This window comes from Penaeus chinensis, chromosome 41 (assembly GCF_019202785.1).
Source record: "Penaeus chinensis breed Huanghai No. 1 chromosome 41, ASM1920278v2, whole genome shotgun sequence".
Classification (NCBI taxonomy): domain Eukaryota; kingdom Metazoa; phylum Arthropoda; class Malacostraca; order Decapoda; family Penaeidae; genus Penaeus; species Penaeus chinensis.
Window position 1 is genome coordinate 2,782,424 of NC_061859.1, and position 15,000 is coordinate 2,797,423.

Here is a 15,000-nt window from a genome sequence, read left to right on the forward strand (position 1 = left end):
ACCCCCCACCTTTACCCGCCCAAACCTCGACATTTACTCACCCTTCGCTTCCTTGCTCATTCATCTTACCCATCCTACCTACCGTTACCTTTATTTACACTATTATCCGTACACACTCTCCCTTACCTTTTACCCATGTCCTCGTTTACCTACCTTCTTGTTTTGTCCTTATTTCCTCCCTTCCTTCCCCGCTGATGATTCCCCAAAGGTGCCCGGATGGAGTCCTATCTTCCACCCTTCCTTCCACCCTAGCCACCTCAGAACACCCTTATCCTTTCACCCTGCCTGCCCTTTAACACCTACCTTCCACCCCTCTACACCCTTACGCCCTACACTCCAACACCCTACCCACACACCCTTACCCTCCCATCCTACACCCTAACACCCTTACGCCCTACACTCCAACACCCTAAACACACACCTTTACTCTCCCACCCTACACCTCAACACCCTCCCACCCTACACCTCAACACCCTTACCCTCCCACCCCACACCTCAACACCCTCCCACCCTACCAACACACCCTTATTCTCCCACCCTACACCCCCACCACCCTTACCCTCCCACCCTACACCCCCACCACCCTTACCCTCCCACCCTACACCCCCAACACCCTTACCCTCCCACCCTACACCTCACCACCCAACACCCTTACCCTCCCACCCTACACCCCCAACACCCTTACCCTCCCACCCTTACCCTCCCATCCTCCCACCCACCACCCTTACCCTCCCCCCCTACACCCCCAACACCCTTACCCTCCCATCCTCACCACCCAACACCCATATCCTCCCCCCCCTACACCCCCAACACCCTTACCCTCCCACCCTTACCCTCCCATCCTCCCACCCACCACCCTTACCCTCCCCCCCTACACCCCCAACACCCTTACCCTCCCCCCCTACACCTCACCACCCAACCCCCTTACCCTCCCACCCTACCCCTCACCACCCAACGCCCTTACCCTCCCACCCTACACCTCACCACCCACCACCCTTACCCTCCCCCCCTACACCCCCACCACCCTTACCCTCCCCCCCTACACCCCCAACACCCTTCATACTCACAGAAACATTATCCCTATTGATGATTTCCAGCGGCGCCCGGATGGAGTTCTTGCCGAGGTACCAGTCCTGCGTCGGGTCGTAGTCCCCGAGGGTCCTCACCAGCTGGGGCACGTTGACGTAGTTGTCGTCGTCGAAGTGGCACCACCATCTGTAAAAGGGGGGGGGGAGATGGTTAAAAATGGGGGGGAAGATGGGGAGGGGTGAGGGAGGTGGTTGAAGAGGAGGGGGAAGAGGGGGAGGGGATGGGAGGTGGTTGAAAAGGGGGGGAAAGGGGAGGGGGAGGGAGGGAGGTGGTTGAGAATGGGTGGAAAGGGGTAGGGAGGGAGGGAGTGTCGAAAAGGGGGGGGGGTGTTGAAAGGGGGAAGGGGAAGAGGGGGAGGGAAGGGAAGAGAAAGGCGGGACATTGTTATTAATGCCGAATATTATGGTACGCGGAGATTGTGAGTGTGTATTGTTGTGGTGGTCATTGTTAGAGGTATTAGTGGTGTGTGTGTGTGTGTGTGTGTGTGCGAGAGAGAGAGAGAGAGAGAGAGAGAGAGAGAGAGAGAGAGAGAGAGAGAGAGAGAGAGAGAGAGAGAGAGAGAGAGAGAGAGAGAGAGAGAGAGAGAGAGAGAGAGAGAGAGAGAGAGAGAGAGAGAGAGAAATAAAACAGAATACTATATAAATCACAAATGGAAGGGGAAAAAAGATATATCCAGAAAAAAGAAACAGGAAACGCAAAAAAAGGGGAAAAAAAAACCGTGAGCGTTTGTACGCGAGTACGTGCGTCTCCCAACATGATTGCGTGATGAGCGAACGTGCGGGCAGACTGCATGTGTTCGTCGGTCCGTTCGTCTGTTTGATTGTCTGTTTGTTCGTCCGTCCGTCCGTTCGTTCATCCGTTCGTTCGTTCGTTAGTCCGTCCGTCCGTCCGTCCGTACACACGAGCGCATTTCACAGCCAGCAGCGAGGCGAACGGCAGGTGGCCAGTGACAAAGGAAATATCTTGTACACGTCGGGGGTTCAACCAACTTCATACCATTAACAAACTCAATCGGAACGAACGACCAACAAAGACAACAACGAATTGTCTTTGTTCTCTTTGATCGCTTCGTGAAGGTCGTTTAAATCCCCGCGCATTTATTCAATACTCGTTTTTTTTTTTAAGTGAATGACATAACAGCGTTGCGTCGAATACTCGGAGAAAATAGATCATGTGTATGGTATAGGGTGACGCGAAACCATATATATAATATACATGTTCCATTAAAGCTTTCCACTACTGGGTAATTACTCTTGCCTAATTGCTAATGCCATCTGCAGGGCGTTCGGAGGCGGCTGGCGACCGTTTTTTGTTTTGCTTCTTTCCCGACGCGGCGCACTTCCTTTCCTTTATTTTTTAAACGCGTTCGAATGCTGTCGAGACGTTGGCATTTGACAGAAAAATAATGAGGTCTTATATGACTATCTCTAAATAGCTTCAATGCTTTTAAAAGGGAAATTATTTCGCCGGGAAATAATTATTTATTTGGACAAGATGTATGAAATGGACCGATCGGCGGCGAGGGCTGGGAGGAGACAAACCAGAGCGGGAGTCGCGACGCCATTGTTCGGATGCTGCCCCAGGTACGCCCCGAGGCCACACACCCTCGTCCCGAACCCCGCGCACCGACTTCTGTTTTTCGCCGCGTTCCTGTGTCTGAGTCACCTCGAACCGCTGACTCATTCTCTTTGTTGGTATTGCAAGGAGACCGATTTCTATTATTTACCAACCTCGATCCAATTCAGTCTCTTCTAAAAGAGAGATCAAGGAGAGACGAGGACCCCCTACCCCTTCCACGAATGCCAAGTCAGGAGTCAAAGGCATCGCGACGCGTCCGGACACGCATTCATCCCTTTCTCCCTGGCTCGTCTGGCCGCCGCCGGCGCACCTGTAATGCTACTGTCTCGATTCGATCTTGAGTAATAATGTCTGTTAACCCCCTCCCGACCCTTCCTCCATCTCCTTTATCCACCCATTCTCTCTTTACCCTTTACCTTTCCCGCCTCCTTCGTCAATACCCTTTCCTTCTCTCCTTCTATTTTCCTTTAACCCTTTCCCCTCTCCCTTCACCCCCTCCCCTTCCCCCCACCACCCCTGCCCCTCCCCCCCCTCCCCCTCTCCTTACCCTCTCCCCCCCTCCCTCGCCGCCCAATTTGCAGAACGTGTGCGCCCATTTTCTCGTCGCCTATTTTCGTTGTCGGGGAGATGTGATTACGGACTTCTTTTGTCCAATTCTTTTTTTTCGGGTCCTTTTGTGCATGGTTGCCCTCGCCCGCCTGTCTGTCATTCGCTGTCACGGAGCGCAAGACGTCGCTACTTTTGTCTTTTGCCTCGCGACGCGTAGGTCACTGAACGAGGTGAAAAAATATAATCTGGATCTTTATGAACCGGATAAAAAATATATATTATCCTTATTTTTATGAACGGGATTTTTTTTAACGCCGAAAACCATTTTGAGGGAAAAATATTGGGTGTTCTTGAAAAAAAATATATATATATTTTCTCTATGTTCTCATCTAAAATATCACAGTAGCTGTTACAAGACGTCTGGCCAGAGAACAGAAGGTGACAAAAAAAGTAGTAAATTAGTAAACTGTTTTTAAAGTTGAGGTAGTGGTAATAGTAGGAGTAGTAGCAGTAGTAATAGTAATAGTAGTTCTGGTAGTAGTAGTAGTAGTAACAGCAGTAGTAGTAAATGTGGAAATAGTTTTTGTAGTTATGGTGTTGGTAGTAGTAGACGTGGTAGCAGTAGTAGTAGCAGTAGCAGCAGTAGTAGAAATAGTAGTAGTAGTAGTAGTAACAGAAGCAGTAATAGTAATTGAGTTGAGTTGTAATCACAATATCAACACAAGCACAAACAATAATAATAAAAATCCATATAATCAATAACAAAAAAATAACAAAAAAATAACCAAAAAAACAACAACAACAACTCTTTCCCTTACCTCTTGTTGCTCTCCAGGAAGGCATCGAACTCCCTGGCCATCTTGCAACAGAGCGCAGTCCTCCGGTGCGACGCTGAGCAGTTGGTGTTGATCAGGTGGCCGCCTGGAATGGAGGGGGGGGGGGGGGGGAGGTGTTAGAATGGTGGTGGTGCGATTTGCATAAAGGTGGTGGGGGAGATGGTGGTGGTGATGGTGGAGATGGTGGTGGTGATGGTGGAGATGGTGGTGGTGATGGTGGAGATGGTGGTGGAGATGATGCTGGTGGAGAAAAAGTGGTGTTGCGATTTTGATAATGGTGGTGGTGGAGATGGTGGTGGTGGAGATGGTGATGATAATGATGATGATGATGGTAATCATGAGGATTTGGTGTGGGGGTGGAGTGGGGAGAGGGGTGGGGGGGGAGAGGTTTTGGTATGTTGGTGTGTGTGTGTGTGTGAGTGATTGAGTTAATGAGTCAGTGAGTGAGTCAGTGAGTGAGGGAGCGAGCGCTTATGTTTGTGTACGGAAGGTGCTGATGAAGCAAGCGGGAGGAAGGGTGAGGGGGGGGGGGAGCGGAACGGGGTAGGGACTGTTGGGGAGTGGAGGGGGTGTTCAAGGATGAGGAATGAGAGAGAGAGAGAGAGAGAGAGAGAGAGAGAGAGAGAGAGAGAGAGAGAGAGAGAGAGAGAGAGAGAGAGAGAGAGAGAGAGAGAGAGAGAGAGACGGAGAAGTGAGAGCAAAGAGAAGGGATAAAGGGAAGTGAGGGGAATGGGGGGAAGGAGGGAGGAAGGGAGGGAGGGAGGGAGGGAGGGAGCAAAAGAGATGATAAATGGTGTGAAGAGATGAGCGATTATTTACGGATGGTGCTGTGAATACGATGCTCGTCGATAGATGGAGGGAGGGAGAGGGGCGGGGTTAGGAGGAGGGTATGAGGGGGTATGAAAAGAATGAGGGGGGGTACGAGAGAAGGGTATGAAGGGGGGATGGGGGTGAGGGAGTGAGGGGAAGTGAGGAGATGAGTGAAAGGCATCACAAGGAAGAGAGATCCGAGTTCAAGAAGGGCGTATGTGACCGGAATACAAGACGTGGCACTGAACCCCTTCCTTCCCTCCCTCCCCTCCCCTCCCCACCCTCCACCCATTCCTTCCCCACCCTCCACCCCATTCCCTTACTCCCCCTCCCCCCCTTCCCCCCTCCCTCCCTCCCTCCCTCCCCCCAACCCGCGACCCCTTTAACCACCTGTGCTTGCAAGCGTAATGAAGACACTAGAGGCCATTGCTTTTCATTTTGTTGCGTGAGGGACCCCGCTCCTCGAGACCGGGCTTGCGAGGTGCACGGGGAAATTATGTAAACGAATGCTGGATAATATTTCTGGTGTTGTTGTTGTTGTTGGTGGTGGTGACGTTGTTGTTGGTGGTGGTGGTGATGTTGTTGTTGGTGGTGGTGACGTTGTTGTTGGTGGTGGTGACGTTGTTGTTGGTGGTGGTGACGTTGTTGTTGGTGGTGGTGACGTTGTTGTTGGTGTTGGTGACGTTGTTGTTGGTGGTGATGTTGTTGGTGGTGGTGTTGTTGGTTGTGGTGGTGATATTGCTGTTGTTATTGGTGGTGGTGGTGGTGGTGATGTTGTTTTGTTGTTGGTGGTGGTGGTGGGGGTGATGTTGCTGTTGTTGTTGTTGTAGGTGACGTTGTTGTTGTTGGTTGTGGTGGTGATGTTGTTTTTTTGTTGTTGGTGGTGGTGACGTTGTTATTATTGGTGGTTTTATTACTGTTGATATTACTCTTGATGTTGTAATTGTGGTTGTTGTCGTTGTTAGAGACTCTATGTACCTGGTATCAATGCACTGACCTGTTTCTCTGTCGGTGATATAAAATCCCCACTGCCACCCCCACCCCACCTTCCTACCCCTCCCCACCCTCTCCCTCACACCTACTCCCACTCACATCCCCATCCCCACCCCCACCTTCCTACCCCTTCCCACCCCCCCCTCCCACCCCTACACCCACACCCACACCCACCACCCCCCTCCTATGACGTCACAGTAGGAAACGCGACCCTGAAAGAAATCCGTCGTGATTCACCGAATGAGATCGAAGTTCCCACGCTCCGACGGATTAGGTGGGGGTGGGGAGGGAGGGGAAAGAGGGGGGAGGGGGGGAGGATGAAATGCTTCCTCTGACACCACAACGACCACCTGCCAGCACGTACAACCACCTGTTACTTCTGCTCTTGGGGTGGTGTCAGGTAGCGCTTTGCTGGTGGGTTTGGTATATTTCCCTCTGACACCACGCTTCTTCTGACACCAATCTAATACTTCCTGCCAACACCTACAATCAACTACCACCCTCCTACCACTTCCTACCATCACCTACCACTCACTACCACCTGTTACTTCTCCCCCCCCCCTCTTTGTGGTAAGTGGTAGGGTCAGGTGCGCCTTGTGGTTGGTAGCTAGCTAGTCGATGTGACATGTATAGTACCCTTTGTGGTAACTGTGGTAATATGGTATCGGGCGAATCCTCGAGTCACAGCCGGTGGTAGGAAACTCGAGCCTGTAAGCTGGGCGTGTGGTGACTCAACATCTGCTCTGTGACACTGGGAACGTCTTATAGATTTTTTTTTTTTTTTTTCCCTTTCTGTTTTATTATATTTTATCTTTATTGTTATTTTTGTTTTACTTGTTTTTATTTTTTTACGTTTCAGGTTATTTTATCAGTTTATCCTTTTTTATCATTGTTGTTTTTTTCTGTTATTTGTCTTTCTCCTATATTTTTTCAATTTATTTTATCTCATGTTTTTTTTTCTTCTGTTTCATTAATTCATCCTTTTTTTTATTACTATTCCCATTTTGAATTGCTATTTGCCTTTGCCTCTCAAATTCTGCACGTATTTGTTTTTGTTTTGTTTTTGTTTTACCAGGGGAGGGGGGTGGGGGAGTTGATGGTGATGTTGAGGAAATGGTGACGTATGGTGGGTAATGGTGATGTTTAAGGGGGGTTGGGATGGGGGGGTGGAGGTGGAGGACTACTTATAAATGAATATCGGTGCTATGCTGCAGTGGGAGGGAGCGAGGGGAGGAGGGAGGGAGGGAGGGAGGGAGGGAGGGAGGGAGGGAGGGAGTTAGGGAGGGAGGGAGGGAAGGAAGGAGGGAGAGATAGGAGGGGAGAGAAAGGAGGGAGAGAGGGAGGGAGGGAGGGAGGGAAGGAACGATGAAGGGAGGGAGGTATAGAGGGAAGGTGAGTTAGAGGAAGAGAGGTAGGGAGGGAGGGAGGGAGGGAGGGAGGGAGGGAGAGAAGGAAGGAGAGAAGGAGAGGAGAGGAGCGGACAGGAGAGGGAGGGAGGAGGAGATAGGAAGAGGAAACGGAGAGACGGAGCGATCAAGAGTGGGAGGGAAGGAAGAGATAAGAAACAGAAAAAAAAAAAAAATAACAATAAGAAAAAAAAACAGACAAAAAAAAAATCACAGAAATCAAACGAAATAAAACAAATAGACAGAGAAACACGAAAAAAAAAAAACAGATGAGGCGTGTACGAAAAGCTGGCCCGAAGATGGAGTCACACCAGCTGAGTAACGCAACACCATACCATCTGCACAAGGTTTGTTGCCTCTGTTCATTGTATATACTTGTAAGACGGTTCCATCACGCCGGCCCGCGCCAGGGTGTGCGTGCATGTGTGCGTGTGTGCGTGTGTGTGTGTGTGTGTGTGTGTGTGTGTGTGTGTGTGTGTGTGTGTGTGTGTGTGTGTGTGTGTGTGTGTGTGTGTGTGTGTGTGTGTGTGTGTGTGTGTGTGTGTGTGTGTGTGTGTGTGAGATTGAGTGAGTGAGGGCGTGCGTGCATGAGTTTGTGTATATGGCGGAGTGAACAACTAAGTAATTAAGTAAATAAGTAAGTGAGAATGAAAATGAAAAATGAACCTAAAAGAAAGAGAAAATACATATTCATACAAACAAAAAATAAAAAAAAACATATTACACCAACCTACCTCTCTCTCTAGAAAAGCAACAGAAACACACACCAACAGCGGCGCATAAAACAAGGTGTTCCTCGTCTCAACAACCTCGCACTTTCTGACAACCACCGAACCTATTTTAATTTCTTATTTCTAACCTTTTACTTTTTTTCTTTTTCTTTCTCTTTCGTGCGTGTGACTTCAAATCGTAAACATTATCCAAGTCATGATAGGCCTAATAAAGCTGTAACATCATCATTACTAAGGATCGTAGTAGTAATAAAAGCGAATCAAACTAGTTTTCGCTAACCTGTTTTCCTCTGGTATTCAGCATCGTCGTCGTCTGTGAAAAACCAAGTCTGCAAAGAGAGAAAAGAAAAAAAGGGTTTAATAAATATATGAATAAGAAAAAAAACATTTTAAAGATGTTATAAATGCCTAATATGAAGAGGAATGTGATTGTACGCATACACTTGTCAGATAGCGCTTTTACGCTACATTGACTAGATAGAATCTCTCTCTCTCACTCTTTCTTCTTTTCTCTTCTCTCTCTCTTGCTCTCTTTCTCCCTTTTTCTCTCTGTCTCTCTTTTTCCCTCCCCCCTCTCTCTCTCTCCCTTTCTCTCTTTTTCTCTCTCTTTCCCTCTCCTTTTCTGCATCTCCTTCTCTCTCTCTCTACCTAGCGTACGTAAGCATTCTAGCGAAATCAGGAAATGGGCAAAGAAAAAGGAAAAATGAGAGAATGGCAGAAAATGCATTAAAATTGGATACAGGTTTGCGGGGGGGGGGGGCTGAGCCCGAATGGCCTTTGAGAGATGATTATCAGGAACACCTATATGTCATGCATTTATTGCTGTTTATCTTTATGTGCGTTTGTTTTCGTTTTTTTTTTTTTTTTTTTTTTTTTTTTTTTTTTGACTTTTAGTTTGTATGATCACAGACAAATAAATTAACAATCCTCCTTACCGATCCACCCCCCAACAACCTTACCCCTCCCCTCTACCCTTCCCCCCCACCATCCCCTTCTCCCCCCCACCCCTCCGGCGTAATCGAGCCTTACCATCAACACTACAAGGTACGGGAATGCCGCCCCTCGCTGTCCTCGTCAACGCGCCCGCCCACCCGCACGCCCGCACGCCCGCACGCCCACCCATCCGCATTCCGCCCTATCGCTGCCTATTACGCCACTTGCGGACGCCCATTTTTTTTTCATCCATCCAGTGATCCATCCACTTATCCATCCACGTACTTACCCATCCATCCACCCACATATCCACCCCCTATCCATCCATCCATCCATCCACCCCCCTATCCATCCACCCACCTACCCACGCATCCATCCATCCACCCACCTACCCACGCATCCATCCATCCACCCACCTACCCACGCATCCATCCATCCGCCCACCTACCCACGCATCCATCCATCCACCCACCTACCCACGCATCCATCCATCCGCCCACCTACCCACGCATCCATCCATCCACCCACCTACCCACGCATCCATCCATCCGCCCACCTACCCACGCATCCATCCATCCATCCACCTACCCCTTTTTTTTCCCCTCGACAGACGAAGCTAACACAAACAACCAGCGTCACACACAAACGATCAAAATACAAGCACTGTTATATAAACACGATCCTCCCATTCCCCTCCCTTCCCCCCCCTTCCCCTCCACACCCCCTCCCTCCCTTCTCTCTCATTCCTCATTCTCCCTCCCCTTCCCTCCCCACCATCGCCCATTACTCCTCCCTTCCTCCCCTCCCCCCTCCCCCCACCATCGCAACTATGCTATCTTTCCCCCGGTGGGAATGTCACGCATGCACAAGAGTCGCCAAATAGAGAGAGAGATAGAGAGAGAGAGAGAGAGAGAGAGAGAGAGAGAGAGAGAGAGAGAGAGAGAGAAAGGGAGGGAGGGAGAGAGAGAGAGAGAGAGAGAGAGAGAGAGAGAGAGAGAGAAACAATCTTGCTGGCCTCGTGTCGGGTCCCCCTCTATCTCCTTTCCCATCCTCCTCTTCCATCCCCATCTATCTCCCCTATCCCCATCTCTCCCCCCCATCCTCCACTCCTCCCCATCTCCCTCCCCCCCTATCCCCATCTCCAGAACTGCGTCGGATTGCCAGTAATTCCTGGCTTCCTCGTATCGCTTCCTTCGTGAGTTTCCAAGTATGTCCGACCGTCGTCCGCCATCTTGGTTACGCGGGAAGGTCGGTGAACGTGTCTGTCTCTCTCGCGCTCTCGCTCTCGCTCGTTCTCTCTCTCTTTCTCTTTCTCTTTCTCTTTCTCTTTCTCTTCTCTCTCTCTCGCTCTCGCTCTCTCTCTCTCTCTCTTTATTTAGTTCCTAGTATTCTTTTCTTACTGTTATTTCTCTTATATACTTTTTCTCTCTCTTTTCTTTTTTTTAACTTTTTTTTCTAAATTCTCTTTTTTATATGTTTTTATCCCTTTTTCCATTTTCTTTTATTTTGTTTTCTCTCTCTTTTCTCTCTTTTTTTTTTGCAAGCACGAAGAGATGATCAGCATGCTTGATCATCCTTTAAATTTTCTTAACCTGCTTTGCCTTCTTAAACAATTTCATATACGCCGTTTAGTGTTTCGCATTGCATTCAAGACCCGCTTAATGCCATCATTGTTATCTCTCAGTGACTGAATTCTTCTTTAAACTTCTCTTTCTCTCTCTCTCTCTCTCTCTCTCTCTCTCTCTCTCTCTCTCTCTCTCTCTCTCTCTCTCTCTCTCTCTCTCTCTCTCTCTTACTTCATATTCCTCTCTGAACTTATGACGGGAAATTAACTCTGTTGTTTATTCAAAGAGAACATGTAAACTTAATATTTTTTCCTTAAGTTTAGGAAACAGCTTACCACATTTTCCTCAAATTAACACAACTATAAAATAAATAAATAAATAAATAAATAAACAAATCAATAAATCCTTCCGTTCCAAATCATTCCCAGTCTTTAAAAATTCTAGCCATTCCAAGATTCCAAATTCCTCTCAAAATGAAAGTGAACGATATATATATATATATAAATATATATATATATAAACTTTTTTTTACCCCATCATAAGAGCTAGAAAAAGATGAAGAAAAAGAAAAAGAAAAAGAGGAAGACGAACAGAAATACGAGAACGAAGAAGAAGAAACAGAAGAGAAAGAAGAAGAAGAAGGAAAATAAGAAGAAAAAGATGATTGAAAAAAACAGCTGCTCCCCACAACCCCACCTGTGGTTCTTGTCCCCGGCCGAGGGTAGCCTTCCGAGCCCCCTCCTCTGCCCCTACGCTTTATGACTCTTCCGCTTCACACTTTTTTCAAGAAGTGTGGTTTGCCTCCTGTTCTGCCTTTCTTTCTGTGTTTCTTTGTGTTTCTGGGATGTTTTTTTTTGTCTGTCTGTCTGTCTGTCTGTCTGTCTGTCTGTCTCTCTTCATTTTCTCTTTATTTGTCTCTGTTTCTGTCTCTCTCTCTCTTTCCCTCTCTGTCTCTGCTCATTCCTTCTTGCTCTTGCTCTTGCTCTCTCTCTCTCTCTCTCTCTCTCTCTCTCTCTCCCTCCCTCCCTCCCTCCCTCCCTCCCTCCCTCCCTCCCTCCCTCCCTCCCTCCCTCCCTCCCTCCCTCCCTCCCTCCCTCCCTCCCTCTCTCTCTCTCTCCTACCTATCTTTATATCCACATATACACACACATATGGCCATCTGTCTCTAAACGTGTGCATGTGTTTTCATTCCATGTAGGGTTAAGCCATTAGTACCAAATTTTTTCTCCAAATTAGTGTTCAGTTGCTATCGCTTTTTACGGCAGCAACTCGTAAAGAATGCAGAGTCGTCACAAAATCAATTGCAAGGGGGGGGGGGGGGGGGGAGATGGACGAGGAGAGTGTGGGGGGGGGGGGGAGAGGAAGAAAGAGAATGGGGAGGAGAGATGAGGAAAAGGGGAATGGGAAGGGACGGGAGGATAGGGAATGGAAGGAAAGAGATGGGAGCAAGAGGAAGAGGAGGAGAAAAGGGGAATAAAAAAGGAGAAGAAGACAGAAAAAAGAAAAGAAGAGAGGCAGGAGACACTGCTTTGTCCTTTGCATCCGATGCTTAAAATTCTTGCAATTGCAATAAAAAGGGACGTGGTATGGCCTCTGCAATGAAGGGGAAACATGCCAACGACTCCAACCACTTGTTTTTGTCTTCAACAGGTGGTGGATTCACTTATCTTTTTATTTATTGATTTATTTGCGACCCAGAGAGAGAGAGAGAGAGAGAGAGAGCGAGAGAGAGAGAGAGAGAGAGAGAGAAAGAGAGAAAACGAGAAAGAAAAAGAGAGAAAGATAGAGACAGAGAAAACGAGAAAAGAAAAAGAGAGAGAGACAGAGACAGACAGAAATCGAGAAAGAAAAAGAGAGAAAGACAAGAGACAGGCACACAGACAGACACAGACAGACACCGCCCGAGTCCCACAGTAGACCTAAGAATAAAACATCAAGATAATCATCGACAAATCACCAAATCGGGCAGAAGAGCCGCCGGTTCGGGGAGCCTAAGGAAAGCCGTCGGTCATTTTCTGAATCCAACCTGACCCTCGAGTGACCGTTTCAGGGCGGAGGGACCTGTGATTTGGGTGACCTTTTGCCTCCCGTCTCTCGCACCTTCGCCTCTTCCCTCTTCTTCTTCTTCTTCTTCTTCTCCTTTCTAGTTTTCTTCTTCGTCTTTTTCGTCGTCTTGATTTTCTTTTTCTTTTTTTTCTTTTTCTCTCTGTATCACTGTCTGTCTGTTTCTCTCTCTCTCTCTCTCTCTCTCTCTCTCTCTCTCTCTCTCTCTCTCTCTCTCTCTCTCTCTCTCTCTCTCTCTCTCTCTCTCCATTTCTCCCTCTCTTTCTCTCTCTCCTTCCCTATTTCCCTCATTTCCCTCTCTCCCTATCTCCCTCTCTCCATATACCTCCCCTTACCTTCCCCCTCCTCCACCTCCTCTCCACCTCCACCTCCTCCCCCTCCCCCCTCCTTCCCTACACCACACAATCACACATCTCTAGGATGTTATTATTCTCCCCAAGGACTTTAGACCCCGTGGGCTTTGTCATTACAACTTCTTAAACCCAAGAATTACAAGTGGAGAGTGATGTGGAGAAAGAATGAAGGGGGGGGAGGGGGGGGCGGCTTCTATAGGCCTATATCATTTTTTTTCTTCTATTTTTGGTAGGTTATTTCGTCTTGGTTCGTAATAATAGGTAATAGTTTTAGGAACACACACACACACACACACATACACACACACACACATACACACACACACACACACACACACAAACCTATCTATCTATCTATCTATCTACATATATATAGTTTTTAAAACCTGGATCTCTTTATTGGAATTTGATAATAAAAAAAATATATATTTCAAAACAATATAAATTAAACTTTTTTCCTTTTTGCCCGAAGAAAATACAAACAAACAAACAATTTCACGACGCCCAAAGACAAAGAGGAAGTCGAATCAAACCCAGAACCATTCCACCGCTTTCATAAAAGAAACAATATATTCGAAAAATAAACAATTCCTTCGAAAAGAAAACAAAGAAAACAAATAAAAAAGAACAAAGAAGATACCACCCATAAAGATATCTCTATTGTCCCCCCCTCCCTCCCTCCCTCCCTTCTTTCCTCCCCCTCCCTCCTCCTCTTCCCTCCTCCTCCCTTTCTTCCTTTTCCTTTTCTCTCGTGTGTTTCCTTTGACCCACCCTTCGTACCGACCAATAAAAGTAATAACAGAAGCGAGACGGAATAATGCCGAAGTAACCACAAGAACATCCAGGAGGTCAGTCTCCCTCCCTCCCCCCCACTTTCCCTCCCCCCTCGCTCCCTCCGTCGCTCTTCACCCTAGCTTTTCCCTCCCTCTCTTCCTCTCTCCTCGCCTTCCTTTTTCTTGTTCTGCCTTGTCCTGTTTGGCCTGCGTTCTTCCTGTTACGTTTCTACTCTCTTTCTTTCTCAATTCTTTCTTCTCTCTCTCTTTCTCTTTCTCTTTCTCTTTCTCTTTCTCTTTCTCTTTCTCTTTCTCTTTCTCTTTCTCTTTCTCTTTCTCTTTCTCTTTCTCTTTCTCTTTCTCTCTCTCTCTCTCTCTCTCTCTCTCTCTCTCTCTCTCTCTCTCTCTCTCTCTCTCTCTCTCTCTCCCTTACCCTCCTCCCCCTCTCATTCCCTTACCCTCCTCCCTCTCTCACTCCCCTACCCTCCCCCCCTCTCCCCCCCCCCTTCACTCTTCAACCGCCAGACACCATACGTCAAAAAAACCCTCCCCCCCCACCCCACCTCTTGTCTACCTCGAGCTGAGATAACAATATAATAACTGCTATTTGATCTCCTATTAAAATGATAAAAGTTCCGTGCGTTTGACCGACCCAGCCCGGGTTTTAATGCGATGCTGAGTTCTAATACGTTTTGTGCCTTAGGGTTTGCGTGTTATAATCTGAGCTTGATGTGTGGTTTATTCACCTATTTATCTATTTATTTATCTATCGAATTACTTGTTTACTTGCCTGTTTAAATGAGCTATTTAAAATCTACTTACCTACTCATATATCTATATATTCACCCGTCCACTTACGCATGTTTCTTTATCTACCTATCAATTCATTAAGAAAGCAGATAACGCCTTTTACCACGTACTTACCACGCCATCTTATCTCACCCTTATTTCTTAATCAATTTCATTCTCTCCCTCTACACCCTTCTCCTTCCCTCCCTCTCTCTCACACCCTTCTCCCACACCCACCTTCCCCTCCTCCTTCCCTCCACACCTTCACTCTCCCTACCTCTCTCTCCCACCTTCTCCCTCCCTCCCTTTCTCCCACACCCCCTTCCCCTCCTTCTCCCTCCCTCCCTCTCTCTCTTACACTTCTTTTACACTCGAACATCACTCAATCCACACGGAGATGGAGAGTGTACCTTAAGTAACGGCTCCTCTTTATGGGTTTATTGTAGGGCAGGACATCAGTGTGACCATATGGTTGTTACCTCGCAAGCTGGGGTATTCCTCGCCCGCACGCCAAGAAGTCATTGTGTGCTT

At 47.7% G+C, this 15,000-nt stretch overlaps 1 protein-coding gene across 1 annotated transcript in view; it reads right to left on the bottom strand.

Moving 5' to 3' along the window:
• Positions 1 to 394: 394 nt before the first annotated feature.
• LOC125047451 (fringe glycosyltransferase-like) overlaps positions 395 to 15,000 on the bottom strand; it is a 30,507-nt gene continuing 15,901 nt past the window's right edge. Inside the window, exons 3-6 of the mRNA XM_047645657.1 lie at positions 8,273 to 8,321; positions 4,035 to 4,137; positions 1,068 to 1,215; positions 395 to 409 (exon numbers count right to left, since the gene is read on the bottom strand). Coding sequence (XP_047501613.1) covers positions 395 to 409; positions 1,068 to 1,215; positions 4,035 to 4,137; positions 8,273 to 8,321 — 315 coding nt within the window. The remainder of the gene's footprint in view (positions 410 to 1,067; positions 1,216 to 4,034; positions 4,138 to 8,272; positions 8,322 to 15,000) is intronic.